General features: G+C 42.5%; 1 protein-coding gene across 2 annotated transcripts in view; it reads right to left on the bottom strand.

The window, feature by feature from the left end:
* The window catches only part of LOC141117111 (matrix metalloproteinase-18-like), a 1,147,747-nt gene that overhangs the window by 190,183 nt on the left and 931,578 nt on the right, over positions 1-25,986 (bottom strand). For both annotated transcript variants that reach the window (XM_073609736.1, XM_073609735.1), the window contains exon 7: positions 23,436-23,607. In XM_073609736.1, coding sequence (XP_073465837.1) covers positions 23,436-23,607 — 172 coding nt within the window. The remainder of the gene's footprint in view (positions 1-23,435; positions 23,608-25,986) is intronic.

Below are 25,986 nucleotides of genomic sequence, written 5' to 3' on the forward strand. Positions count from 1 at the left end.
AACAGTAGGTTGAATAATAAAAGCTGACCCGATTCCCCAATGCACACACTCAATGTGGATGGGGGAATCCTCCCCTTTGTGGTATTGTATTCTGACAGCAAGAAGACCTACCCCCATCAGACTGATTAGCCTGCGGCATTCTTTTTTTTTAATTGGCCCGCTAGCTTTACTGAAAAAAACTGTATGGCTTGACTTACACTTGCGCTCCATGCATGTTATGTGTTCAATATTTTAAAGTATGGTATTAAAGTATTTTTTTATTATTATTATTTTTTTTTTTAGCAGTTGCCCATTGCTGTGTCGTTTTCCTTGTCAAAAGAAGTTTATTGAGTATACAATGTTATAAAGATACATAAAGTAAGTTTACAAGGATCTATAAAGTAAGCTCATTGTTTTACAGTAGGGTTTATATAGGTAAATATCATGAAATTTCAAATATTAAACATTGGGTTCACGTAAACCTAAATTAAAGATATATATCATTTCCTTAGTTACTTTTGTAGGTATTTAAATGATTTATACCTACTATACATATTGTTTACAAGTAGAGTGTATATAGGTCAAATAAATTCTGATAATGAGCTTTAATCGTAAGGTGGAGAAAAGGAAAGAGAAAGAAGAAAAAGGGTTGAAAGGTAGAGGTATGGTCCACAAGGTTGTCCCGCTCGTCAGTTTATTATTCTTTTTAGTTCTCTTTGAAGCCTTAGAATAGGTGTCTCTGTAAGTCATTTAATCTGTTACCATGGCAACAGGACAGAGTCATTGAAGTTTGACAGGAACTGTTGTTTTATCCAAGGATGCCAAAGTTTTTCAAATTTTGGAATTTGATTTTGATCGATGGCTACCATCTTAGCATGGGACATTGTATTATTCATTCTGTGAATTGTTTCTGCTAGTACCAATGTAGGAGATTTCCATGCCTTGGCCACTGTTTGTTTTGCAGCCGTTATTAGTTGGATCATAAGTTTGAATTGAGAGAGTGTTAACCATTCTGGTTTTAGATTAAGTAAAGTTAAATATGGATCTGGTTGTATTATTTTTTTAAATATTTTAGATGCAATCACGAAGACTTCCTTCCAGAAGGTTTGGATTACTGGGCACGTCCACCATATGTGTAAATATGTGCCTATTTCTGGGCATCCTCGAAAACAAAGAGCTGAGGTATTAGGTGAATATTTTGCCACTCTAGCGTGTACAAGGTACCAGCGAGTTAGGACTTTATAATTTGTCTCCAGTGCTAAGATGTTGGGTGAAGATGACTTAGATGTGAGCCATATGTTAGACCAGTCCGTGTCTTCTAAAGTTCGTCCCAGGTCCTCCTCCCACCGCTGAGTAAGAGGGTCTATTAAGATTTGCTACTCCATATAATTGATTATAAAGTGATGAAATTGTACCTTTAGCAAATGGATCTTTTGTACAGATTGATTCAAAAATGGATAATTGGGATAATGGTGTATCCCCCTTTAGGAATGGTGTATAGAAATTTTTGATTTGGAGATATCTAAATATCTCAGAGTTTGGTAGATCATATTTTTCTCTAAGCGATGGGAATGAAAGGAATGATTTAGATGCTATGAAGTCATTTAGTGTCTGAATGCCTGATGTTGTCCAAGCTTTAAAAGAATTTGGGTAGATCCATGCCGGATAAAAGGCCGGATTTCTGATAAAAGAAAGGAGAGGATTGTGTAGAGATTGTAACTGATATTTGGTTTTTAGTTTATCCCAGAGAGATAGGAAGTGTTTAGTTATGGGATTATGAATTTTAAAGCGGTCTTTAGGATCAAGCCATAATAAATTTGATATTAATAGAGGGTCATTTTCTGAAGCCTCTATAAATACCCATAATGGGATTTCCTGTTTTGCATGGTATTTGGACAGACTGGCCAAATGTGCTGCTCTGTAGTAGTTAGTAAAATTAGGGTATCCCAGGCCTCCTTTATTTTTGGGAAGATGTAGTGTGTGTATAGGTATACGTGGTTTAGAAGAGCCCCATATAAACGAATTTGCTCTTTTTTGTACTATTCTCAAAAAATAGGAAGGAATTGGAATAGGGAGGAAGTTGCGACCATTGTTTTATTAGATTTGTGATCTGTCTTAATACAGGAGGATAATTGTTTGAGAATAAGTCAGAATGAGATGCTGTTAAATGAATTCCAAGATATGGGATTGATTTTTCTGCCTATGTGAATGGGAGTGCAGCCCTAGCCGGGATCAATTCCATGTTTGTGAGTGAAATATTAAGCACTAGGCATTTCTTAGGATTAATCATAAGGCCGGATAGGGCTGCGAATCCATCAAGAGCTGGTATTAAGTTAGGACCAGAGACCTGTGGTGATGATAGAAAAAGTAATATATCGTCTGCAAATATACATAATTTGTGTGTAATACCTCCTACTTCAATGCCAGTTATAGTTTGGTTTGTTCTGATGTATTGGGCCATGGGTTCGAGTATAAGGGCAAATAATAAGGGAGATAATGGGCAACCCTGTCGGGTACCTCTTTCGATATTAAAGGCTTCAGATTTGTATCCAGCATATTTTATATAGGCTTTGGGTTTATTATATAATGCTTTGATCCATGTTAAAAAGTGGGGTCCAAAACCCCATTTTTGTAATGAATATTGCATATATTGCCAGGATACTGTGTCAAATGCCCTCTTAATATCGAGAGATAGAAAACATAAAGGGATTTTCCGTTTTTTAGCAATATGTGCCAATAACACTGCCCTGCGTATATTATCGCCTGCCTGTCTATTTGGTATGAAGCCTACTTGATCTCTATGTATTAATTTTCCTATAATGCTATTGAGGCGTTTTGCTATTATTTTTGCTAATAATTTAATATCGAGGTTTAACAGAGAGATAGGCCGATAATTCACACAGGAAGTATCATCAGAAAAGGGTTTTAGGATCATACAAACAATTGCCATTAGTGTTTCTTGCCGAAAAGAATGTCCATCTAGAAGTTTGTTAAAAGTTTCAGTGAGAATGGGAGAGAGTATTTCTGAGAATGTTTTATAGTATAAAGCCGAGTAGCCGTCTGGGCCTGGTCTTTTGTTAAGTTTTAGGTCTTTTATGGCGTTAGCAACTTCATCTATAGTTATAGGCTCATCCAAACTGCTTTTTTGATTCTGAGATAACTCAGGTAAGGTTATTTTTGAGAAGAAGGATTCAGCCTCTGTAGGATTAAATTCATTATTTGTCTTGTATAAAGTTGCGAGATGTGAGTGAAATTTATGGACTATTTTAACTGGATTACAAGTGTAAACATTTTTTGATCATTTCAAACGTATTGGTTTGAAAGATTTGTTAGTTGAATTTAATGCCCGAGCCAAATATGTACCTGGTTTGTTTGTATTTATGTAGAAATTGTGTTTGGAGCGTTTGAGGGATTTATCAACTGACTCAGTGAGAAATAGATCGTATTCCAATCTAGATTTTTCCAGATGGGATTTTGTACTCTGAGATGGATTATCTTGAAATGATATGTAGGCTGCATTAAAATTGATTTCTAGTTTTTTTGCTAGATTTTTGCGTTCCCGTTTAAATAGTGCCATTTGTCTTTGTATTGTACCACACAAGACAGGCTTATGAGCTTCCCACAGTGTTATTGGGGAGATGTCTGTTGTATTATTAATTGATATGTATTCCTTTAAAGCTTGTTCAATGGCCATCTGATGTAGTGGGTGTTTGAGCATTATGTCCGGTAAGTACCACGTTGGGTCATGTGCTTTTGGTATGGCTGAGGCTATAGTAGTGTATACTGCATTATGGTCAGACCACGGAATCGGAATTATATCTGATGCAATAATTTCTGGTATCATTCCTATTGTTAGAAAAATATGATCTATTCTGGTGAAGGTTTGATGAGGGTGCGAGAAATAAGTGAATTTCTTCTTCATTGGGTTACTTTCTCTCCAAGAATCTACCAGATTGTATTTGGAAAGAAGTTGAGAAAAAGGTAATCTAGAGGTTATTTTGGATGGTGTAAAAGGTGATTTATCTAGAAATGGGAGGAGGACCTGGTTCGAATCCCCACACATTATCACTGTTCCTATTTTGTGTGTATTAATCACTTGTAATATATGTGAGAGGAATGGTGTAGGTTGTTTGTTAGGAGCGTAGTAGGAAATCACCGTGATTGCTGTATCCATTATATAACCCATGAGTATCAGGTATCTACCTTCTGGGTCTTTAATTTCTGATGATAAGGTGAATGGTGTGGATCGGTGAAATGCAATTAGAGTTCCCCTTTGCTTGGTACAGGCAGAAGCCGTGTAAATTTGTTGATAAAAAGGAGAAATATATTTTGGAGTAGAATCTTTGGTGAAGTGTGTTTCTTGGAGGCATACTATGTGAGCCTTCTTGTTATGGAAAGTACGGAAGGCTTTGGTCCTTTTTTGAGGGACATTAATTCCCTGAACATTCAGGGAAAGTATATTCAGTGGTGCCATGGCAATAGATCAAATAGTTTTGACTTACTTTTTGTTATGCAGAGCTGACTGCGCAGATCAACCTGTGTGGACTGAAGAGATGAATAGATAGAAAAGAAACCAGTGAATTCTGGAGTAAAGAGTAAACAAAAAACATATGAGATTAGATGATACATTGTATAAATTATTTTTTGCAAGTAATCACAATTTACCCGTGAAAGAGAATAAATATCTCTCTCAGGGGAATAAGTGCCTTCGTCACACTCCCACATAATATGGTTGGGAGAATGAGGAGGGCTAATGGGGGTACACGGATCTTCCGCTTACAGGAGAGAAGTGCTATGTCAAAAGACATCAAAATGATGTTTCATTAATTGGAGTGCAGAATATAGTTTTTGTTGAAATTATTTATTCCAGGGTGGTTGTATATGGTTAGTCTTGCCCTAGGCTAAATAATTCAGTTAGAAAGGTACTGTTAATAACTTTGGTATTGATGAAGATAGTTTGAATTATTTTGGGATTTTAACCCTTTTAGAGTAAACAATTACATATTTTATTCATATGTAACTGTTTAGATATGTTAACTCATAAAATTGAGGTTGTATTGCTTCAGATTAGAATAAACAAAAACATAATTCTAGGAACTAGTTAGGTAATAATATATTTGTTTTAAGAAAAGAAAGAAAAAGCTTCCATTACTTCTGGATTATTGAACATATTTGTCCTAAAAAGTAATAAATCTATTGTTATTACCTGATAATATATAACTGAACAAGAATTTCCTCATTTCACTTATATATTCTAAGGCTATATGAATCAGAAGTAATAAGAAATATAACTGGAATGTAACATGATCCCACAAAGTGTGTGACTATCAGAATGTAGTTACATTCAGTTATAAATATAGGTTTTTTATAGAGAACCATCTCTTAGTATAATAAATGAAGAGATATCAGGAATTAGGATGTCAGTCCATTGAATCTTCTTGGTCCATGGATGATGTGGCATAACGGCCTCTTTTGTGAGAATGATGATTCCCATTTTGTTCTGAAATTTTCTGGGTGCTGCCTGAAGGTGAAGATGATGCCATTCTTCTGCGTGTGGGAGTGTTGCTGCTTGTGAGTTCTGTCAGATTTAATTTTAAAAGGGTTTGTTGTAGTTCATCTGCTGATCTGCTTCTGTAAATTGTACCTTGGTAGTTAAATCTGACTGAAAAGGGGAAGCCCCATTGATACATAATGTTGTGGCGTTGCAGTTCCATTAGTTGGGGTTTCATGGATCGTCTTTTAGTAATAGTAAGTTGGGATAGGTCAGCAAAAATTTGATAATTGTGTCCTTGAAAATTAAGTTCCTTTTTTTCTCTTGCAGCAATTAGTATTTGTTCTTTCGTTCTGTAATAATGAAATTTGGTGATTATATCACGTGGGGGTCCATCTTTCTTTTTGGCTGTGAGGGCTCTGTGTACTCTGTCCAGTTCTAAACGTTCAATAGGGATATCTGGCTTTAGCTCTTGTAATAGAGCAGTAATAGTAGATTGCAGGTCTGTCACAGTTTCAGGTATTCCCCTTATGCGCAAGTTTGAACGTCTGGCTCTATTTTCGTAATCTTCGAGCTTAGTTTAAAGTATTAAATTCTCTTTTTTTAATTGTTCCAATTCTGTTATATTTTCTTGGGTTGTAATTTCAATTTCATCCATTTTTATTTCTAAGGCTGCGGTGCGGTTTCCCAGCTCTCTTATTTCTTTGGTTAGGCTTTTTGTTATTTGGTCTGAGGTTTGTTTTAAAGCCTTATGAAGCATTTTTTCAAATTGTAATAATATTACTGGGGATACTGAGGAGGCTTGTGGAGAAGTTTGTGAGAGGATTTGTTCTGTATCTGACTCAAATGGAGAGTCTTGCTGTGACATTTTCTGTCTGTGAGAGCGCCCTGATGCTGTATCTTGTGAGGTGACTGGAGCTGCTTCAGCTGCAGTGAGTGCCTGTGAGCTCTTTGTGAGGTGATTTTTATTTCTGCCACGGTTTCCTCCCAGTACCATATTTCCTGCCCAAACTTTCACAGTTTGTTCCCTGGGGCAAAAAGGTTCAAATGGATACCTTTTGAGCCTGCAGGCTCCGCTTTGTCCTTCTCTTCTCTCCTCAGCGGTGTGGAGCTCTAACAATGCATGTCTGCTCCGCTAGGCTCCGCCTCCTGCCCCCCCTGCTGTGTCGTTTTCAACTGTTTTAATGAAGTTCATCTTCACAGTAAGCTCAGACAGTGTAAGCTCTCTGTCTTTATTCTGTTTAGGTTTATGCATCTGTGAGGGAGCATTAATGTTCCCTCCTCACTGCCTGTTTTAACCTCTAAATACCTGCACCACTGTGCCACAATCGCATGGTGAATGGATCACATTTGATGGGAGCTACTGCCTGCCGAGTTCAACAGCCTGTATAACTTTTGCCTCCCATCTGCTGCGTATGGCCCTGCTAAGCCCAATGGGTGATAGCCTGTACTTTAGCAAGATCAATTGCCATCCCAGTGTTGGACAGTATATATCCCAGGAATGGTACTTCCGAGGCATGAAAAGTACATTTAGAAAGTTTTGCATACAGAGAGTATTGCCGGAGTTTTGACAGGACTGCACGGACGTGATTGTAATGATCAGTGACAGAAGAAGAGTAAATCAGGATGTCATCCAAGTACACAAGAACGAACTCGTGAAAAATGTCATTCACAAATTCCTGGAAGACAGCTGGTGCATTACACAGACCAGTGGCCGCTGGTGCTCAAATTTTTTTGGGGGGGATGCAAACAAACTGAAAAATTCTGAAAAAAAACATCAATCGCAACCTCATTGTGCCCATCAATTGCAGCTACTGTGCCATCAATTGCAGCCACTGTGCACATCAATTGCATACCCACTGTGCCCATCACTTTCAGCCACTGTGCACATCAATTGCAACCTCACTGTGTCCATCAATTGCAACCACTGTGCCCATCAATTGCAACCACTGTGCCCATCAATTGCAACCACTATGCACATCAATTGCAACCTCACAGTGCCCATATATTGCAGCCACTGTGCTCATCAATTGCAACCTCACTGTGCCCATCAATTGCAACCTCACTGTGCCCATCAATTGCAGCCACTGTGCACATCAATTGCAACCTCACTGTGTCCATCAATTGCAACTACTGTGCCCATCAATTGCAACCACTATGCACATCAATTGAAACCTCACTGTGCCCATCAATTGCAACCACTGTACCCATCAATTGCAACCACTGGGCAAATTAATTGCAACCTCACTGTGTCCATCAATTGCAACCACTGTGCACATCAATTGCAACCTCATTGTGCCCAGCAATTGCCACCACTGTGCCCATCAATTGCAACCACTGTGCACATCAATTGCAACCTCACAGTGCCCATATATTGCAGCTACTGTGCTCATCAATTGCAGCCACTGTGTTCATCAATTGCAGCCACTGTGCCCATCAATTGCAACCTCACTGTGTCCATCAATTGCAGACACTGTGCCCATCAATTGCAACCTCACTGTGTCCATCACTTGCAGACACTGTGCCCATCAATTGTGTCCATCATTTTCAGTTGTCACTCTGATCTGACACTCAGCTGCCACTCTGATCTCATGCTCAACTGTCACTTAGACCTTACTCTCAGCTGTCACTCCAATCTCATGCTCAACTGTCACTTAGCTTTCACTCAGCTTTCATTCTCAGCTGTCACCTCGATCTCACACTCAGCTGTCACTCAGAAAAAGTCCGATGGGGCATACACACGGTCGGAATATTCGATGAAAGGCTCCCATCGGACTCTTTCTGTCGGAAATTCCGCTTGTGTGTACGCGGCATTAGGCTCTGCTGTCACTCAGAACTTACTCTCGGCTGTCACTCCTATCTCATGCTCAACTGTCACTTCGATTTTGCTTAGCTTTCATTCGCAGTTGTTACTCCAATCTCACAGTCACCTGTCACTCAGCTTTCATTCTCAGTCGAGGTTCTCTCACACTGATCGGCGGATGTCTCAGTCAGTATTTGTGGATCGGCCGATGCTCTCTTACCTTACCTTACCTTACCTTTTGTGTGTTGTAACTGACAGTTACATAGGCACATATTAACTCTTAAGAAGTTTTTTGTATGTGTATATTCATATATATATTTTTATACAAGCACTATTAATCATATTGTGGTTTATGCACCAGTTACTTCATTGTAAGTCACATTTTCAGCATTTAGAGGCACATTACATCACATCTAGTATTATTGTTGTGTATGCACTAGTCACTTTATAATCATTTCAATAAATTAAGTCATATTGTTTGCACAGGAATAGCGCACCATTTTATTAACAGTATTTCTGGATCGGCCGATGCTCTCTTACCTTAAGGGATTCCCGGCCATGTCCCTGCCAATTCTGCCATTCCCCCTCAGTGCAGCCTTACAGCCGCTCACACTGTGGCCATCTGAGCAGCAGAGGCCGCCTCACCCTCTTCTTTCCCCAGCCAGCCAGCCAGACACCTCCCCGGTCACATGGGGCTCCTGCTGGGGGGGTCTCAGCATCTTCTCCGTCCGAACCACCGCCAGCCCATCCCCCCGATGTCACCCCCAGACCCCCTGGGGTACAGCAAGGGGGCAGAGCGCCGACATTACAGCACCAAGCCTGACCATCATCCCCTCCCCCGGTACCAACACCAACATCTGGTATACCGCCATTCCTACACCACTGCCATCCATACCGGAAATATGGACCCCACTATACCGGCGCCTGACCGTCCTCCCCTCCTTCTACACTCCTTACCGGAGATATACGCCCCACTATACCGGAGCCTGACAGTCCTTCACTCTGGTACTGACTATACTCCTCCCTGCCTGCTACAGAGACTGGCGGTCATTCCACTCCATATAGCAGTGAGGCGGGAAAACGGAAGTGACCCCGCGGTGCCGTAAAAAGCAGAGCCCACCGTCCTCTGTTCCCCGCCAATTCAAATATAGGAAAGGAGGAAAGAGACAAATGAGTGGACAGTGGGAGTGTTTGCAGGTGCATCGTTTGCGCCCCAAACACTCCCTATTTGTTTCCCAGCTTGCAATCAGCTTCTTCTATTGTAGCCCAATCTATGTATGAGTTATGGAGTCTAAGCCAAGGATAACCTAAGTAAAATAAAGGGTTAAGCAGGAGATGTTATCAAGTAGAGGCTGATTGTCTCCTTATGAAATTCCCCATTGGTCAGAGTAATAGGTACAGTGCTTAAGGTGACCAGACCCATGGATAAGGGAGAGCTATCAACAGCTAACACTGAAAAGGGTCTGTGCTCCTTAGTCAAGGGAATTTGTAGGCAGTGTGCTAGGTCCCCATCAATGAAATTGCTAGCGGCATCAGAATCGATGAAAGTTGAGATGTGATTAGAAAACATGACAGAACTAAGTTGTGCAGGAACAAATAGTTTGACTTTGGTTCAAGGTAGTGCACCAAAGAGTCCTTGATGGAGTCTGATAAGCTTTCACTGAATTGGATTCTTAAAGCAGGGTCATTCCCCCCTGAGTCAGGTGTCCAGCGGAGGAAATCAGAACCATCTTTTTCAGCGGTGCGTTTACCCTGACGTAATGACCTAAGGTTAGCATCTGCTGAGTGGGCATGATCAGGATCATCAGAGTAAACCCATGGCCTTGAAAAATCCTTCAACTGACTCTCGGGCTGGATTGTGCTAAAAGAAAGGGGGGTCCCCCTGCAACCATGTAATAATCAGGTCAACCCGCTGTGCTTCAAAACCATAGGAGCATGGCTTAAGCTTAACCACTTCAGCCCCTGAAGATTTGGCTGCTCAATGACCAGGCCATTTTTTGCAATACGGCACTGCGTTGCTTTAACTGACAATTGCGCGGTCGTGTGACATTGTACCCAAACAAAATTGACGTCCTTTTTCCCCGCAAATAGAGCTTTCTTTTGGTGGTATTTGATCATCTCTGTGTTTATTTTTTGCGCTATAAACAAAAAGAGAGCGACAATTATGAAAAAAACACAATATTTTGTACTCTTTGCTATAATAAATATCTCCATTTTTTTTTTTTTTAAAAAAGCTAATTTTTTCCTTAGTTTAGGCAGATATGTAATCTTCTACATATTTTTGGTAAAAAAAAAAAAAAAATCGCAATAAGCGTGTATTGGTAGGTTTGTGCAAAAGTTATAGCGTCTACAAAATAGGGGAAAGATTTATGGCATTTTTATTCTTTTTTTTTTACTAGTAATGGCGGTGTTCTGCGATTTTTAGCAGGACCGCAACATTGCGGCAGACAGATCGAACACTTTTGACACATTTTTGGGACCATTGACATTTATACAGTGATCAGTGCTATAAAAATGCACTGATTACTGTGTAAATGTCACTGGCAGGGAAGGGGTTAACACTAGGGGGCGATCAAGGGGTTTAATGTGTTACCTAGGGAGATTCTAACTGTGGGGGGATGGGACTGCCTGGGTGAGGAGAGCGATCTGTTGTTCATATTTATGAACAGATTGCTCTCCTCACCCCTGACAGCACGGAGATCTCCGTTCTGTCTCTGTGTGGAACGATCACGGGTACCCGCCGGTGACTGCCGGGCACGCGCATGCCCCCTAGTGGTCAAAAGGCGAGCCGACATATAGCTACGATGGCTCGCCCAGGGGAGCCAACCTGCCGCACTATAACTACAGCGACTGGTCAGGAAGGGGTTAAAGCATAATATAAAACTGTTTTTAAAGTTGGAAAACATATGAGGGTCACCAGAAAAATGGTCAGGCGGGTTAACCTTGGGCTCGAGCTCCTGCGTTACTGCTGGAGGTGCGTTTACACGCACAGACAGTTGCTGGGCTTGGAGTGTCAGTTTTCAAATTTCCTCAGCAAATAATCAAGCCTGTGTAGAGTCCATCTTCACAGAAGATTTTTTTTTTTTTGTTAAAGGCTTGTGATAATGTCATGCCTACCCCAACGCAGGTGGTCAGACACCCCTGCTGGTGATGTCATTTCCGCTTCCGGTTCAAGCTGGTCAGCGTGGAAGCTGACTACTTCCTGGTTTTCCTGAATGTACAGCTATTCAGCACAACATCACACTAGAACCTTTCCCAGCTACCCGGATCGTGCGAGTAGCCTGTGAACTGCCAGGACTACATACTTATGATGAGCTTGACTCCCACTTACATTTTGTAAGTGTTTTTAATCTTGTGCAATAAATGTTACTGTTTTAATACTACACTCAGAGAGGCGCCTCCCTCCCGCCCCGTTTCTTTTATATGTTTTGCAGAGTTGCTGGACACACTCTGAGGATGGCTGCCTCTTTTTAAATCACCCCTTTACTGTGGCTCAACTTTGTTTTTTTTTTCTTTTTTTTCTTTAAACTTTATCCACTTTTTAAAAACTTTAACATTGCAATTATTAAAAATCAGTTAATCATTGTCTTAATTACAAAGCAAAAGTTAATAACTATACAAGGGCAGGGTTCCGGAAACAGACAAAAATAGAAAAAAAGAAAATCACAAAGGAAAAACCATGGAGGTAGGAACTCCTTAACCCCCCCTACTACCCCTTTTTCCGATATTGCAAAATTAATGTTAACCCCTTATTACCTCCCCTTTTTTCCCCCTTTTTTCTTCCCTTACGTTCTTCCTCTTTACCCAACCCTCCCCCTCCTGTACCAATATACACGTGTTTAAATTCCTATAACGGGCTTATGAATCTGTTCTTGCATTACCTATGACTTAACTTATTGAAGTTAGCTATCTCATAGCTCCCATTTTGGTCTAGAGTTTCCTTTCGCTATCAGATTGATTATTCAAATTGTTTTTCCAGCTCTACTATACTCTTTACTCTTTATTCAGGAACACCCATTTTTTCCAACCACAGCCTCCACATCTCCCCAAATTCCTTAAGGTTACCACGCTTTATATACACTGCTCTTTCTATACATAGGGTTTCATTTATTGTACTAATCCAGTCCCTTACTGTGGGGGATATCTTTGATTGCCATCTTAATGTGATAATTTTCCTAGCTTGGAACAGGCATCTCTGAATTGCCACTGTGAAGCTCTTCTTCTCCCCCCTTTCCCGCCTATACCCCAGGATGCATACTATGGCCTCCCTCTCCAATATGATTCCAAATATATCTCTCTAGCTATTAATCACCCCCTCCCAGTAGCGAGACAGCTTGGGGCATCTCCACAACATATGTATGAGATCCCCAGTCCCCCGACATCTGGGGCATCTGTCATCAGTTCTACAACCAAACTTAAAGAGCCGCTTAGGTGTATAGTAGGCTCTATTTAACAGCATCAGATGTGATATCTTCTGTGAGGGAGAGACTGATACCAACGGTCCCATCTCCAAAATTCTCTTCCACTGCTCCTGTGTTATTACCCCTATATCCTCTTCCCATCTTGCTCTTTCTGTATGGAGTTTCCCCCCGCTGTTAACGTCTTTACTTATTTGCCCATATATTTTAGAGATTAGACCCTTAGTAGGGCCCACCTGCAATATACTTTGGAAAAGGGGTGCTTCTTTCCATTCTAGAGGGTGATTCCTAAATTGGGCTTCAAGGGCATGTCTTAGCTGTAGATAAATGAAAAACATGTTCTGCGGTAAATTGAATTCTCGTTTCAACTCTTTTTTAAGAGTTTTTCCCATAAAGAGTTGTCTTAGGCTTTTAATGCCTTGTTTTTCCCACTCTCTGACTTTTCCTATCCTAAAAATTTCCTGCAAGTTACTGTTGTTCTAAATCGGGGTATATATAGTGAACCCATTGTATCTCATCTGCTTTTTTAACTGTTTTCCATATTTTAATTAACATTAGGGTTGTCCCGATACCGATACTAGTATCGGTATCGGCACCGATACCAAGCATTTGCCCAAGTACTTGTACTCGGGCAAATGCTCCCGATGCTTCCGCCGATACCTTGACTGTCAGCGGTGATGGACGTGTGGGGGAGTTACAAGCTTCTCCCCCCGCGGCTTTCAGCTGCTTAGTGACATACAGCGGTGATCGGTGCTTGTAATTCCCCCACACGCGATCACCGCTGACTGTCACCTCCTCCTCCTTAGTCCTCCTCCGTTCCTCTGTCCCCCTCCGCTGTCCTGCTCCATTGCTGTGTCCCCCTCCGTTCCTCTGTCCCCCCCCGCTGTCCTCCTTCTTTGCTCTGTCCCCCTCCGCTGTCCTCCTCCGTTCCTCTGTCCACCTCCCGCTGTCCTTCTTCTTTGCTCTGTCCCCCTCCGCTGTCCCCATGCGTTCCTCTGTCCCCCTCCGCTGTCCCCATCCGTTCCGGCTTTCCGTTGTCCCCCTCTCTCTTCGTCTGTCCCCTCCGTTCTGCTGTCTCTCCGCTGTGTGTATGGAGAGAGTCAGCTGACTCTTTCCATTCACATAACTGAAACATTGTAATCTCCTGTGATTACAATGTGTCAGTTTATGAATGGAGAGAAGCTGCTGTGTTCTCTCCATTCATTCTCAGTGCAGCTGACGCTGCAGAGAAAGGGACTGGGGAATCTCTATCCTCAGTCTATTTCTCTGTCTCAAGGGGGAGATATCAGAGGTCTGTTAAGACCCCTGATATCTCACCAAAGCCCCCCAACAGGGCTGATTAAAAAAAACACACACATAGTGCAATAAAGAATAAAAAAAAAATTGTAAAAAATAATAAATGTAAATGAAAAAAACCAAAACAAAAACACACACACAGACACCGTTCACTATACCACCACCACCACCCCACCCGCCCCCCCCCCCCCCTCAAAAAAAAAAAAAAAAAAAAAAAACTGTCACGTGACATTAAAAAAAAGTATCGGTAATCGGTATCGGCGAGTACTTGAAAAAAAGTATCGGTACTTGTACTCGGTCCTAAAAAAGTGGTATCGGGACAACCCTAATTAACATCATAATTGTTGGATACTTATATTGAAAAGAGTCCGCCTCTAGCGCCTCAATTATAGTATTATGTAAAGCCCCTGTTAATAATATTTTCCCATTGGGGGTACCTCCATGTGGGACACCACATCCCAATAACTGCTGCAGTTGAGATGATAAGTAATAGCGCCCCGGGTGGGGCAATGCGAAACCACCATCCCCCACCGGGAGCTGAAGTGTATGGAGTTTGATCCTGGCTTGTCTCCCTTTCCATGTAAGCTCCCTGAAAAGGCTCTCGATTGTATTAAACCAATTCTTGCATATCCACACTAGAGAATTGTGCAAAATATACAACAATTGTGGCATCCAGATAATTTTTATTAAGCTGCATCTTCCTGCCACTGATAAAGGGAACCACTTCCAGATGCCAATTTTTTGTTTAAATTTGGACAAAAGTGGGACAAGATTTTTACTTATATATTGATTAGGGTCTTTCATCATGGCAATCCCCAGATATTTTAATGTATCCACTACTGCCAGCTGCAGCAACCCTGGCAATACTGAGTCACTTATGGGGTCTAATGGTAAAAGCTCTGATTTCTCCCAATTTATCTCCAGCCCTGTAAAGCTATCAAATTCCTCCGCTATACTCATTGCCCTTGTTAAAGACTGGCTCATATCCCCCAAGAAGAGCAGAATATCATCCGCGTACAACATGATTCTTTCTTCACCCGTCTTTCTCTGAAAGTCTTTTATCTCCGAACTCATTCTTATAGAGATAGTCAGGGGTTCCATTGCCAATGCAAAAAGCAAGGGCGACAATGGACACCCCTGTCTTGTCCCCCTTTCTAGTTCAAACCTGTCGGAGAATTCATTAATCATTTTTAATCTTGCACTTGGCCTGTCATAAAGCATTTTAATCCAACCGGTGAAAGAGGGACCAAAACCAAATTTCCCCAACACCCGCCAGATATATCCCCACTCCACACTATTGAACGCTTTGGTCACATCAAGTGACAATACAGCTCTTGATCCCTCGTTTTCCGTTGGGGTTTGTAAGTTTAGGAAAGCCCTTATTATATTCATACTTCTAGATCTATTAGCTATAAATCCCATCTGATCTGAATGGATCAGTTTAGGGAAAAATCTATTTAACGTAGCTGCCAAGGCCAGGATTTTGGCATCAGAGCATAGGAGAGAGATTGGCCTATATGCAGCTACATCTTAGGGATCCTTTCCTTCTTTCTGTAACACTAGATAGTTGCCTCTAACATTGAAGCAGGCAAATGTCCCTCCCTGGCCACCCCCTCCAATGTTTTAAGCAACTCTGGAATTAATACATCACCATAGTGTTTATACACCTCAATTGGAAGCCCATCTGGACCAGGGGATTTTTGATTTGCCATACTAACTACTGCCTGTTGGAGTTCTGCAAGGGTTATTGGGGTTTCTAATTCATCCCTTTCCTCTTGTGAAATGGCCGGAATCTCCAGGTTCCCCAGGAAATCTTCCATCACGCCCTCCACACCTTTTTTCTGGGCAGTGTAAAGATTTTTATAATAATCCCTAAATATATGCACTCTCTTTGTAGTATTTGATATTATTTCTCCACCCATGGACCTAATAGTCCGAATAGTAGATGGAGAGGAGTTGGCCTTCACCAGCTGCGCCAGCATTTTTCCTACGCTTTCACCTTCTACAAAAGAGGATTGCCGCTGAAGGAGTCACCTAGTCTCAACCTTCTGCATAATTGTTAACTTATACTCTTGTTGTTTTTCTAACCATGTGTCAGGATGCATCCATCAGCAGACAGCCTTGAAGATTTATAAGGCACAGAAGAAGACACATTCCTGTTGCACACAGAAACCGGGCTTTGGCACATAGATGTGTGCATGCGCGAACAGGAGCGCAAACAGTAGCTGTCGCGAATAGTAGATGGAGAGGAGTTGGCCTTCACCAGCTGCGCCAGCATTTTTCCTACGCTTTCACCTTCTACAAAAGAGGATTGCCGCTGAAGGAGTCACCTAGTCTTAACCTTCTGCATAATTGTTAACTTATACTCTTGTTGTTTTTCTAACCATGTGTCAGGATGCATCCATCAGCAGACAGCCTTGAAGATTTATAAGGCACAGAAGAAGACACATTCCTGTTGCACACAGAAACCGGGCTTTGGCACATAGATGTGTGCATGCGCGAACAGGAGCGCAAAGAGTAGCTGTCGCGCATCCTCATGCGCGATTGGCGCCCTCGTGCACCCGTGTGCGTCAGCACGCGCCCTAGCGCAAGCCCACGTTGGCGCCAAACAGTCTATTTAAGTCCAGTTAGTACCTGGTCTGGTGCTGCTTTGTCTTCAGCTTCTGAGTATCCAGCACCCTGTGAACCTGTATCCTGATTCCTGGCTTGTAACCTTCCCTTGAACTCTACCTGTACTGACCTCGGCTTGTCCAGTGACCAATCTCCTACTTTCTCCCTGGCACCTGCACTGCTGATCTGGTTTGACCCGGCTTGTTCCTGACTACGATTCTGCCTGCACCTAGTACCCGATTTGATCTGCCGTGTATGACCCTGCCTGTCCGACCTTGCTACTTGTCATTGTCATCTGCACCTGCTGCCATCTGCTGGTCTCCTGCAGAAGCTTCCCTGTGTCTCTCCAGCACCATCAGAACCAGCCGCCCTGCTGCCACCAAGGACTTTCTGGCACTCGTGCGACTCTGTACTTTGGTGCCTTCTGTTTGCTCTATCAGGGGCCCTAAGTCAGAGTGGTAAGGGAGGCCTTGCTCGTCCATTCAGGCTCTTCTACCAGGTACGTGATACCATGTTGTTTCCTTCCCGGGAGTTGGGCCTATTATATAGTTGTTTTCGGCCTCAAGCAACTCCCTTTGGATTTTTTCCTCCCAAACCCTGCCATCTTTGTTATATTTGGCCACTTGTTGTATTAGGGCACCCCTAAGGAAAGCCTTTAGGGTGTCCCATAAAATCCCAGCCGATGCCGTACCTTCATTAAATTCTACAAATTCTCTCACTTTAGGGAAAATCCCATCTGTTTTTTTAATGAATTCAAGCCAATATGGGTTTATTTTCCACTCTTTCTGGGGCTTTTTCCCTCCTTCAATGCTCAATGTGATCACTATTGGGGAGTGGTCCGATATTCCTCTTGGCCAGTATATGATTTTTTCCACAATCTGTAGCGCTCCATCATTACCCAAGGCCATGTCTATCCTGGAGAGCGTGGAATGCTGAGTAGCAAGAATATTACAGAACTCCTGGATTCCGCGATCTCCACAAGTCCAATAACCCCATTTCATCCAGGAATTGGCTCAAACGACTCTTCTCCATGGGTTCTGAAAAAGTCCGTATGGGGAACCTATCCGACTTTCTATCTAGGATCTCAATAAAATCTCCTACTATTATAATCGGCACTCCTTCTTTATCTAACAAGAATTCATTTAGTCTAAGCATGACATCCATTTCAAATGGTGGAGGAATATAGACATTTGCCACAATATACATACTATTATCGATTACGCAGTACAGAAAAATATAACGGCCCATCTCATCTATACTGGACTGTCTGCAGGAAAAATTTGCCCCGGTTTTCACCATGACACTTACCCCCTTACTATAAGCAGAGTAAACCGAGTGGTATTGATATTGGTATTTCTCAGTCTGAAATTGCTGAACTGTATGTTTAGTTAAGTGGGTTTCCGGCAGACAGACCAGCTCTACTCCACATTTCTCCAACATAGAGAATACTGCTATCTTCTTGACCGGTGTCCCCAAACCCCTGACATTCCAAGAGCCTCTATTAAGTGATTTAGCTTGCATCCTGGGTCCAAAAGGCATACACAGAGATGTGGGGAGTATCTATTTAAAACTAAATTCAAGTTTAATTCATACTTTGACTTCCCTCTAATAGACATTATTTTAAGCTGTGATCCCCATATCCCAATCTCTTTTCTAATACCATTAGTGATTTTAAACAGTGTCACCACCATGACCAACTTATGTGGATATATACTCAAAAATGACTTCATGTGAATTTCAAAAACCATTATCCTGTAATTATTACTTTGTGAATTGTCTTGCCACCAGCAAATACAGTTTCCTATAATATTCCATCGTGTAGTGACTACATTTAATCCACACTTCCCCAGTATTAATTCTTGAACAGATCCAATAATACCTCCCCCCTCCTCCCACATCCCCCTCTCCCCTACCCCCCTCCTACCCTCCCCCCCGCCACCTAGCTAGGTAACCCCCATGGGGCTTATCGGTGACCTTATCCCTCACCACCTGTTCCACATTTTTACTCCCATATTCATTCCCATCCATTACACCTCATGCCACAACTGTGTGTAGTTGCCCCCCCCCCCTAAAAAAAAAGGCACAACAATAATACATCCTATACGTTTTACACCCCTCCCCCTCCTTACAGAATATCTAAAGTTTCTCCTTGTTTTCTTCCAGCCACTTTTCCACCCCGGCTGGAGATTCAAAAAACTGAGTTTCCCCCAGTGCATTTACATGAAGTCTTGCTAGCATGCGCTTGGCCTGTATAAACTCTGCTCTACGTCTCTGAAGATCTGGCGAGAAGTCAGAGTAAAATGATATTTTAATACCGTTTAAAAAAAAAAATTCCAGCCTCCCTTGTTTTCCGCAAGAGTGACACTTTGTCCTTATAATTAAGAAACTTTATCAGTAAAGGCCTAGGAAATCCACCTGCATGGGGGGCCCTGAAGGGCACTCTATGCGCTCTTATAAAATCGAGAACATTGTTGAGAATGATTCTTTTCCAAAAAGATCAACCAGCCACTTCTCTAGGAACTCTATAGGATTGGGGCCTTCGCTCTTTTCAGGGAGGCCAACCAGCCTCACATTATCCCTTTGGCTCCTATTCTCCATCTCCTCCATTTTGAACGCATGCTTGGATATCTGTTCCTTCATACTTTTCATTTCTTTTATTAATGGTGATATAACATCTTCTAACTTGCTAACTCTTCCTTCCAAGACTGTTGTTCTCTCCGCTGTTTTTTGCAGATCCTGTCTGACCAGGGTCAGATCCTCTTTTACTCCCTTCATTTGCTCACAGAGATCCTTAAGTGAACCATTACATGCACTCACTGCCAAAAATACATCTGTTAGAGTTGGCTCCTTCTCTGTAGGTAGGCCAGGCTCAGCTGATACATCTGTATTCACATTTTGTTCACTCGTCCCCAGGCTTTTATTACTTTGTGATTTTATTGACTGAGCCTGCGGTACTGTAGCTTTTAATTGGCTCTGGCCCTGGCCCAGGCTTTTTCTGTCCGATAAGCCCCCCTGTTGTGACTTGGACTGTGACTGTGACCCCTTCTTAGGTGGAGTCTGAACGGGGTTATGTGCATATTGCTCCAGTTTTGCAGCCGCTGCGGCTGCTGCCATTTGTTGGGGGTTCTTATCCTTAGCGGAGCGTAGGTGCTGCATCCTATTTCTATTGCCTTTCCTTCCTTCTCCCCCCTCCTTAGATAGTAGCAGGCCCTCCCGACCCTAAGCCGCTATAGCAGTATAGTATATAGGGGAAAAATACAGTTGTGATTTTACGACTTTCCAGCATTAAAGTGTGCACAATCACTGTACTGCTCGCTTATCTACACAGAGTACCCGAATTGAAGGTCTTCTAGTAATGTCCTAGAGTTATACACACAGTCTCTAGCGTATGCGTCTTTGTGCGTCTTTGTGGAATCATCAAACAGTGGTGCCTGTCCATAGTGTCTCTTATATATACATATACACTTATACTGGGTCAGCACTTAGCAGTATACCTTTATCCATACACGATTTACTTGGCTACTGGGTTAACATTAGGCAGCAAATTACATACTCTTGAAACATTACAGCACCCCTTTACTCACATATCCCTCTCATCAGTTAAGGGAATCGGGATGTCCGGGGGGTCTGTAACAAGGTTCTTTCTGGCTCTTTACACACCTACTCCTTCAAGGGGAGGGTTCCACTGGTCCGCTCATATCCTCAGTAGCTCAGTGTCCACACCATATACTGGGAGTAACGCATGCTCTCACTGTCCTTTTAGGGACCTTCCAGTGCCTTTGCTGGTATCAATTGAGCGGCCAGTGTCCTCCGCACACGGGATTACACACAGGCAATGTGCGGCGTGTGACGTCACTCACAGCTGCAGTCGGTGCCACTCCGAGGGTCAGGATGGCTCAAGGTGGCTCAGAGTCTTGGAGCCTTTCGTGTACCTCCATACGAATCCAAGATAACAATAAAGCGGGCTTTCAACACTCCTCCCCTGCTGCTCTACTACTCTGTACCGCCCAGGGAAGAGCACAAGCATCGTCAGCCATGAGCTTGCCTTATAGAGGGGGGTAGAGGGAGATCACACAGTCTCCTCTCACTCCATGCTGCTGCAAATCTCACCTCTCCTCTCACACACCCATCCGGTCACGCCCCTCCTCAAACTTTGTTTTTACCTAAAGACTGACTAATCAAATGTACATTATTACAAACTAAGGGCATTGCCGCCTGACGCGCCAGATACCCAATTTACCTTCACAGGAGTATGAGGGGTGTGTAGAGGCCACTTTTTACAAGAGGATTCCCACAGATTTACTGAATGAGAAAGTGTAGGGCATATGATGGCTTTATGGAATATAGAAGAGACCCAGAGCACCCCATCAATAGGGAGTGGTGAGCAAGCATGGGCTTCTAAAGAAACCCAATCAGGCCTATAATAGCTGAAATGTATCTGGCACAATTGGTTAGTTGCGATGCTACATAGTATTTTTGAAAGTCTGGGACCCCCACAGCCCCCAGATGTTTGAGAGCGTATATTGTAGCTGGAGCCAGCCTACTGCCCTTAGATCCCCAAATATAGTTAAACATTTTTGTTTGAAACTGCCGAATTGCTGCTAATGGTACCGAAATAGGTAAGGTTCTGAAGTAATATAACAATTTAGGCAGTACTGTTATCTTAACAGATACAATTCTTCCCATCCATGAGAGAGTCGCATCAGACCACATCCTCATATCCTCTATTAATTTATTGAACAAGGCAGGGTAGTTGGGCTTATCAGCCTAGAATCTAAAGCAAATTTGGTAAAGTCGTGTGAGGGGATGTAATAAACAGCAGTAAATCGTCCGCAAAGAGCGCACATTTATATTTTTGCCCCTGCTTGCTATTCCCAGAATATTAGTGGCTAATTGCTATTGCCAGAGTCTCTATAGCCATTTAAAAAGGAGGGGAGCAAAGTGGGCAACCTTGCCTGGTTCCAGAGAAAATAACAAGGGGGTCTGACTTGTGATCACATAGAATAATCTAAGCCGAGTCTGTGCTATATAGGAGGCCACAAATTTAGGACCGAAGTTCCACTTCTCCAGTAACCGGAAAAGGTACAGCCAAGACAGGGAGTCAAAGGCTTTACATATGTTGAGTGACAATAACAGCCCAAAACTAGCGGCCTCTCCATCTCAGGAGGAATGCAAAAGGGAGATTAAATCTATTGCCCGTCGCACCTGATCCACTGCTTGTCTGTGAGGAAGGAACCCAACTTGATCCATATGTATGCAACAAAATAAAAAAGGCAACATTCGATTCGCTAATATTTTTGTGAATAACTTAAAATTATTATTAATTAACAAGATTGGTCTATAGTTTGCTCCATCGCTCAGATCTTTGTGGGGTTTTGGAATATGCGTCATGAAAGCCTTTACTAGAGTCTGTATCTATTGGTCCCCACTTCTGGATGGCATTAAAGTATTATGTTAAAGAAGGGAGCCAGTGGAGCCACAATTTTTTGGAAATAAAGGGCCGTGAAGCCATCTGGGCCTGGCGCTTTGTCCGCCGGGGCCTGCTTGATAGCCAATAATACTTTTTCAACTAAGGCATCCTTTTTCCATGAAATCTCGATGCTCCTCCGATAAGGCAGGGACTGGGAGGTGGGAAATAAACTGATCAAAGTCATGCTGACATGAGGCAGTCATGTCTAGATACAATTTTTGAAAAAAGGTGTGCAATTCTTTCAAGACTAATTTGGGGTTCTGGGTGAATGAGCCATCAGATTTCCTGATTTTAGGGACATGTGGGGCTGGTCGTCTAGGGGTTAATTTAGACACCAAAAGATTACCTGGTTTATTAGTTTGGGAATTAAAATTTAGCTTTAGTCCACCACAAGTGTTTTTCAGCCTTAGTGGTAAGGCAAACATTTAATTCTAACCTAGCGGCCTCAATTTGACCCTCAAGTCAGCCTGAGGATTGTGTTTATGCTCTTTCAGAAGGTCATGAAGCTCTTTTTCCTTCTGTTTAAGTACAGACTCATGATGTCTGTGGTACCTGCTGGCTATCGGAATCAAGATACCCCTCGTTGTAGCCTTCTGTCCTGCCCAAAAAAACATTGGAGATGTTTGAGTAGGATTGTTCAATGAAAAGCACTCCTTCAACTGGAGTTCTATATTAGTGCAAGTGGCAGGGTTACTGAGATGTGATTCATTTAGTCGCCAGATATAAGATAAGAGAAAATGATGACCAGGACAGGTGAGTGGTCAGACCATATGGTTTCCAGTATTTTGGAAGACTTGCATAAAGGTATTGTGCCAGAGAATGTGAAGACATGATTTATACGCTAGTACACGGAATGGACACTGGTGTAGGAAGTGTAATCCCGTTTAGAGGCATTAAATTCTCGCCAGATATCCACGAGGTCATAACCATGCAATAGTTTAGCAAATTTTGTTCCCAGTTTGGACGGGTTTTGAATCTGGGAGCCCGAAGGGTTATATCCAGAGGAGTACAAAGTTATGTTAGAATCCCCACCCATCAGAAGAGTACCCTCAAAATGGGGAGAAAACATTTGGAACAGTGTCTAAAAAAGTTAAATTGGTCAGAATTTGGCGCATGATACGTGAAAAGGGTCACCAAGTTACCCTCCAGATCCCCTTTCAACAGTAAGTATCTACCCTATTTCATGCACAGGTCATGCAGTTTGGTAAGATCAGCCTAACATATTAAAAAAATCAGAGGTCTGCTGTACCACTTCACAAATCAAATATCTGCTACTGACAAACATCCTCATCTCTATAGTATATGAAGACCAGTTTGAATTATATCAAAGCTGCACACCATTTATGACATCACAAAATGAAATTTTACCTTTGATAAAGAATATCCTTTCTTCACGAATAACTTTGCCTCCTTTAGCTACAATGGCAGGCTGAGTGAATGCAGCATCTACATTGTTTGGAATACCAGGAAATCCTTCTTTTATCAATTTTGGATAGCCAGGTTCAATTTTGTCATTTTCATACTTCCAATATTTAGTTCCCTGTACAGCCAGTACAAATGATAGTTAGATTCTGGCATAATAAATGATGGCAAATTATACTAATAGGAGAAATAGGAGGAAACAAAAAAGGAATACAAAAAGCTAATATTTTTATTAAACTAAAAGTGAACCTTCAGTCATTTTTTCAGCTTTCCATCTAATAAATCTTCTGCCCTCGTTGTTTTAACTTTGGATAGTAAAACATTTTTTTTCTGCCAGTAAATACCTTATACAGCCCACTTCCTGTTTGTCTGGTCATTAGCCTAGGCTTATGACATCATGCACAGCTCTCTCTCACTCTCGTGAGAGTTTGCCAGGAAGGGAGGGGGTGAGTTATAAGAGGGCCAATAAGAGCTGCAGAACTGGAGGTGTGCCTCTGCATGTCTGTATAAATCCAGGAAGTGAACAGGCAGCAGCATCAGCTGCCCACAGTTAAAATGACTGCAGCCAGACTTAATCCGACTGGAAGCAAATGTCAGAGCCTGAGCCTGCCACTTCCCTCCCCCTACTGCCCAGCGCACTAGTGAGCACTAGAGGGGCAGAGCAGTGGTGACTGACATCATCTGTTACATAATCGCTCAGTTCTCGGGCTTAGAGCTGGCAAGGGACAGCTGCAGAATTGGTCCAATGCTGCAGCAGGTAGGGAAGTATGTATGTTTGTTTTGTTATTTTCCTTTAAGCAGTCTGATATAAATCAGATTTTGTACCACATTCAGGGCTCCGTTCACATATATGCAAATTGGATGCGCTTTGAACCTCATCATGACATGTGAACCAAACCAGCAGTGCGATTTCAGTGAGGATTTGAAAAGAGTCCTGTGCGTTTTCTGGGCACTGCAGTGTGATTTAGATGCAAATTCCAGGCTCATTGCTTTCTATGGGAACACATCTGAGTCGCACATGTCCTCAGTTTTGAATGCAAATCAATATAAAAAGTAGGGCCCTTCTGGTCTGGTATGAGTTTTATTGTGAACCCCACGCCAAAATAAAAAAAACTGTGTGGGATTCTCCCCAAAATCCATACCAGACCCTTATCCAAGCATGCAGCCTGACAGGCCAGGAAAGGGTGGATGAGTGAGTGCCCCCCTCCTTAACCAGGCCACATATCCTCAACATGGGGGGGTGCTTTGGGGCAGAGCGCGTGGGGGAAAGGGCCTCTTCCCCACAACCCTGGCTGCTGGTTGTGGGGTCTGCAGGCAGGAGGCTTATCGGAATCTTGAAGCCCCCTTTAACAAGGGGGTCCCCAGATCCTGCCCTCCCCATATTAATGAGTATGGGGTACACTGTACCCCTATTCATTCACCAAAAAAGTGTCAAAAAGAAATAAAAACAGACAGTTTTTGACAATTCCTTTATAAAAAAAAACAAAAAACATCTCATCCAGTGTCAATCACGAACACCGCCGACTTGAACAAAAAGTCTGCACCCTTCGCTGGCTCCCGCCGTCTGCCTGCTCCACTGTCTGACCATTCTTATATAGCTAAGGGATGGGGCCACCCGGCTGCATCACCGCACTGCACTCTGGGTCGACGATATCACAAGGGGGCGGGGTCATCTGGTTAGGTCATCGGGGGGCCCCGCTCTTTAGATATTTAAGAACTGTCAGATGGCGGAGCGGGCAGATGGCAGGAGCAGATCTACTGCCTGTGTTTTTATTTCTTTTTGACACTTGTTTTGGTGAACGAGTAGGGATACAATGCCTGCAGACCCCCACAATCACTGGCCAGGGTTGTGAGGAAGAGGCCCTTGTCACCATTAACATGGGGCAGAGCCCCCTGCCCCAAAACACCCCTCTATGTTAAGGGCATGTGGCCTGGTATGGTTCGGGGGGGGGGCGCTCGCTCGTCCCTCTCCTTTCCAGGCTGCATGTGCGGGTTTGGTATGGATTTTGGGGGGACCCCCACACCATTTTTTTTATTTTGGCGTGTGGGGTTCTCCTAAAAGATAATTTCACCTTTTTGGGAAGAATTTCACTTTTCATAAGCATTTTCCAATGCCATTTCTGGGCCAGCCATTCCAATGTGCTTTTCTCTCACTTACCTTATCCACAGAAGGTTTAAAATCCTTTCAGTTTTTTTTGTATTTTTAAAAGGATTTCACTTCCTGTTTGGTCATCTAAAAATAAAATACCGAGTGCTCTTCACGTTCATGGATGGGCCTCCATTTATTACGGTGTGACTCTAATACATATATATATTTTTTTCATACATGTGTTTTTTGAATGTGGTTTTATTTACGGAGATGAACGTTGTTTCTTTTCCGTACATTTCCATATATATTTACAATTTCTTTTCTACACTTTTATTATTATTAACCACCACATCGTGCCTCTTGGTGAGATTCAGTGATTTTCTCCTTTCTGCTCTGTCAGTTTTAGGT

The sequence above is a fragment of the Aquarana catesbeiana genome, linkage group LG13 (assembly GCF_042186555.1).
Source record: "Aquarana catesbeiana isolate 2022-GZ linkage group LG13, ASM4218655v1, whole genome shotgun sequence".
NCBI lineage: Eukaryota > Metazoa > Chordata > Amphibia > Anura > Ranidae > Aquarana > Aquarana catesbeiana.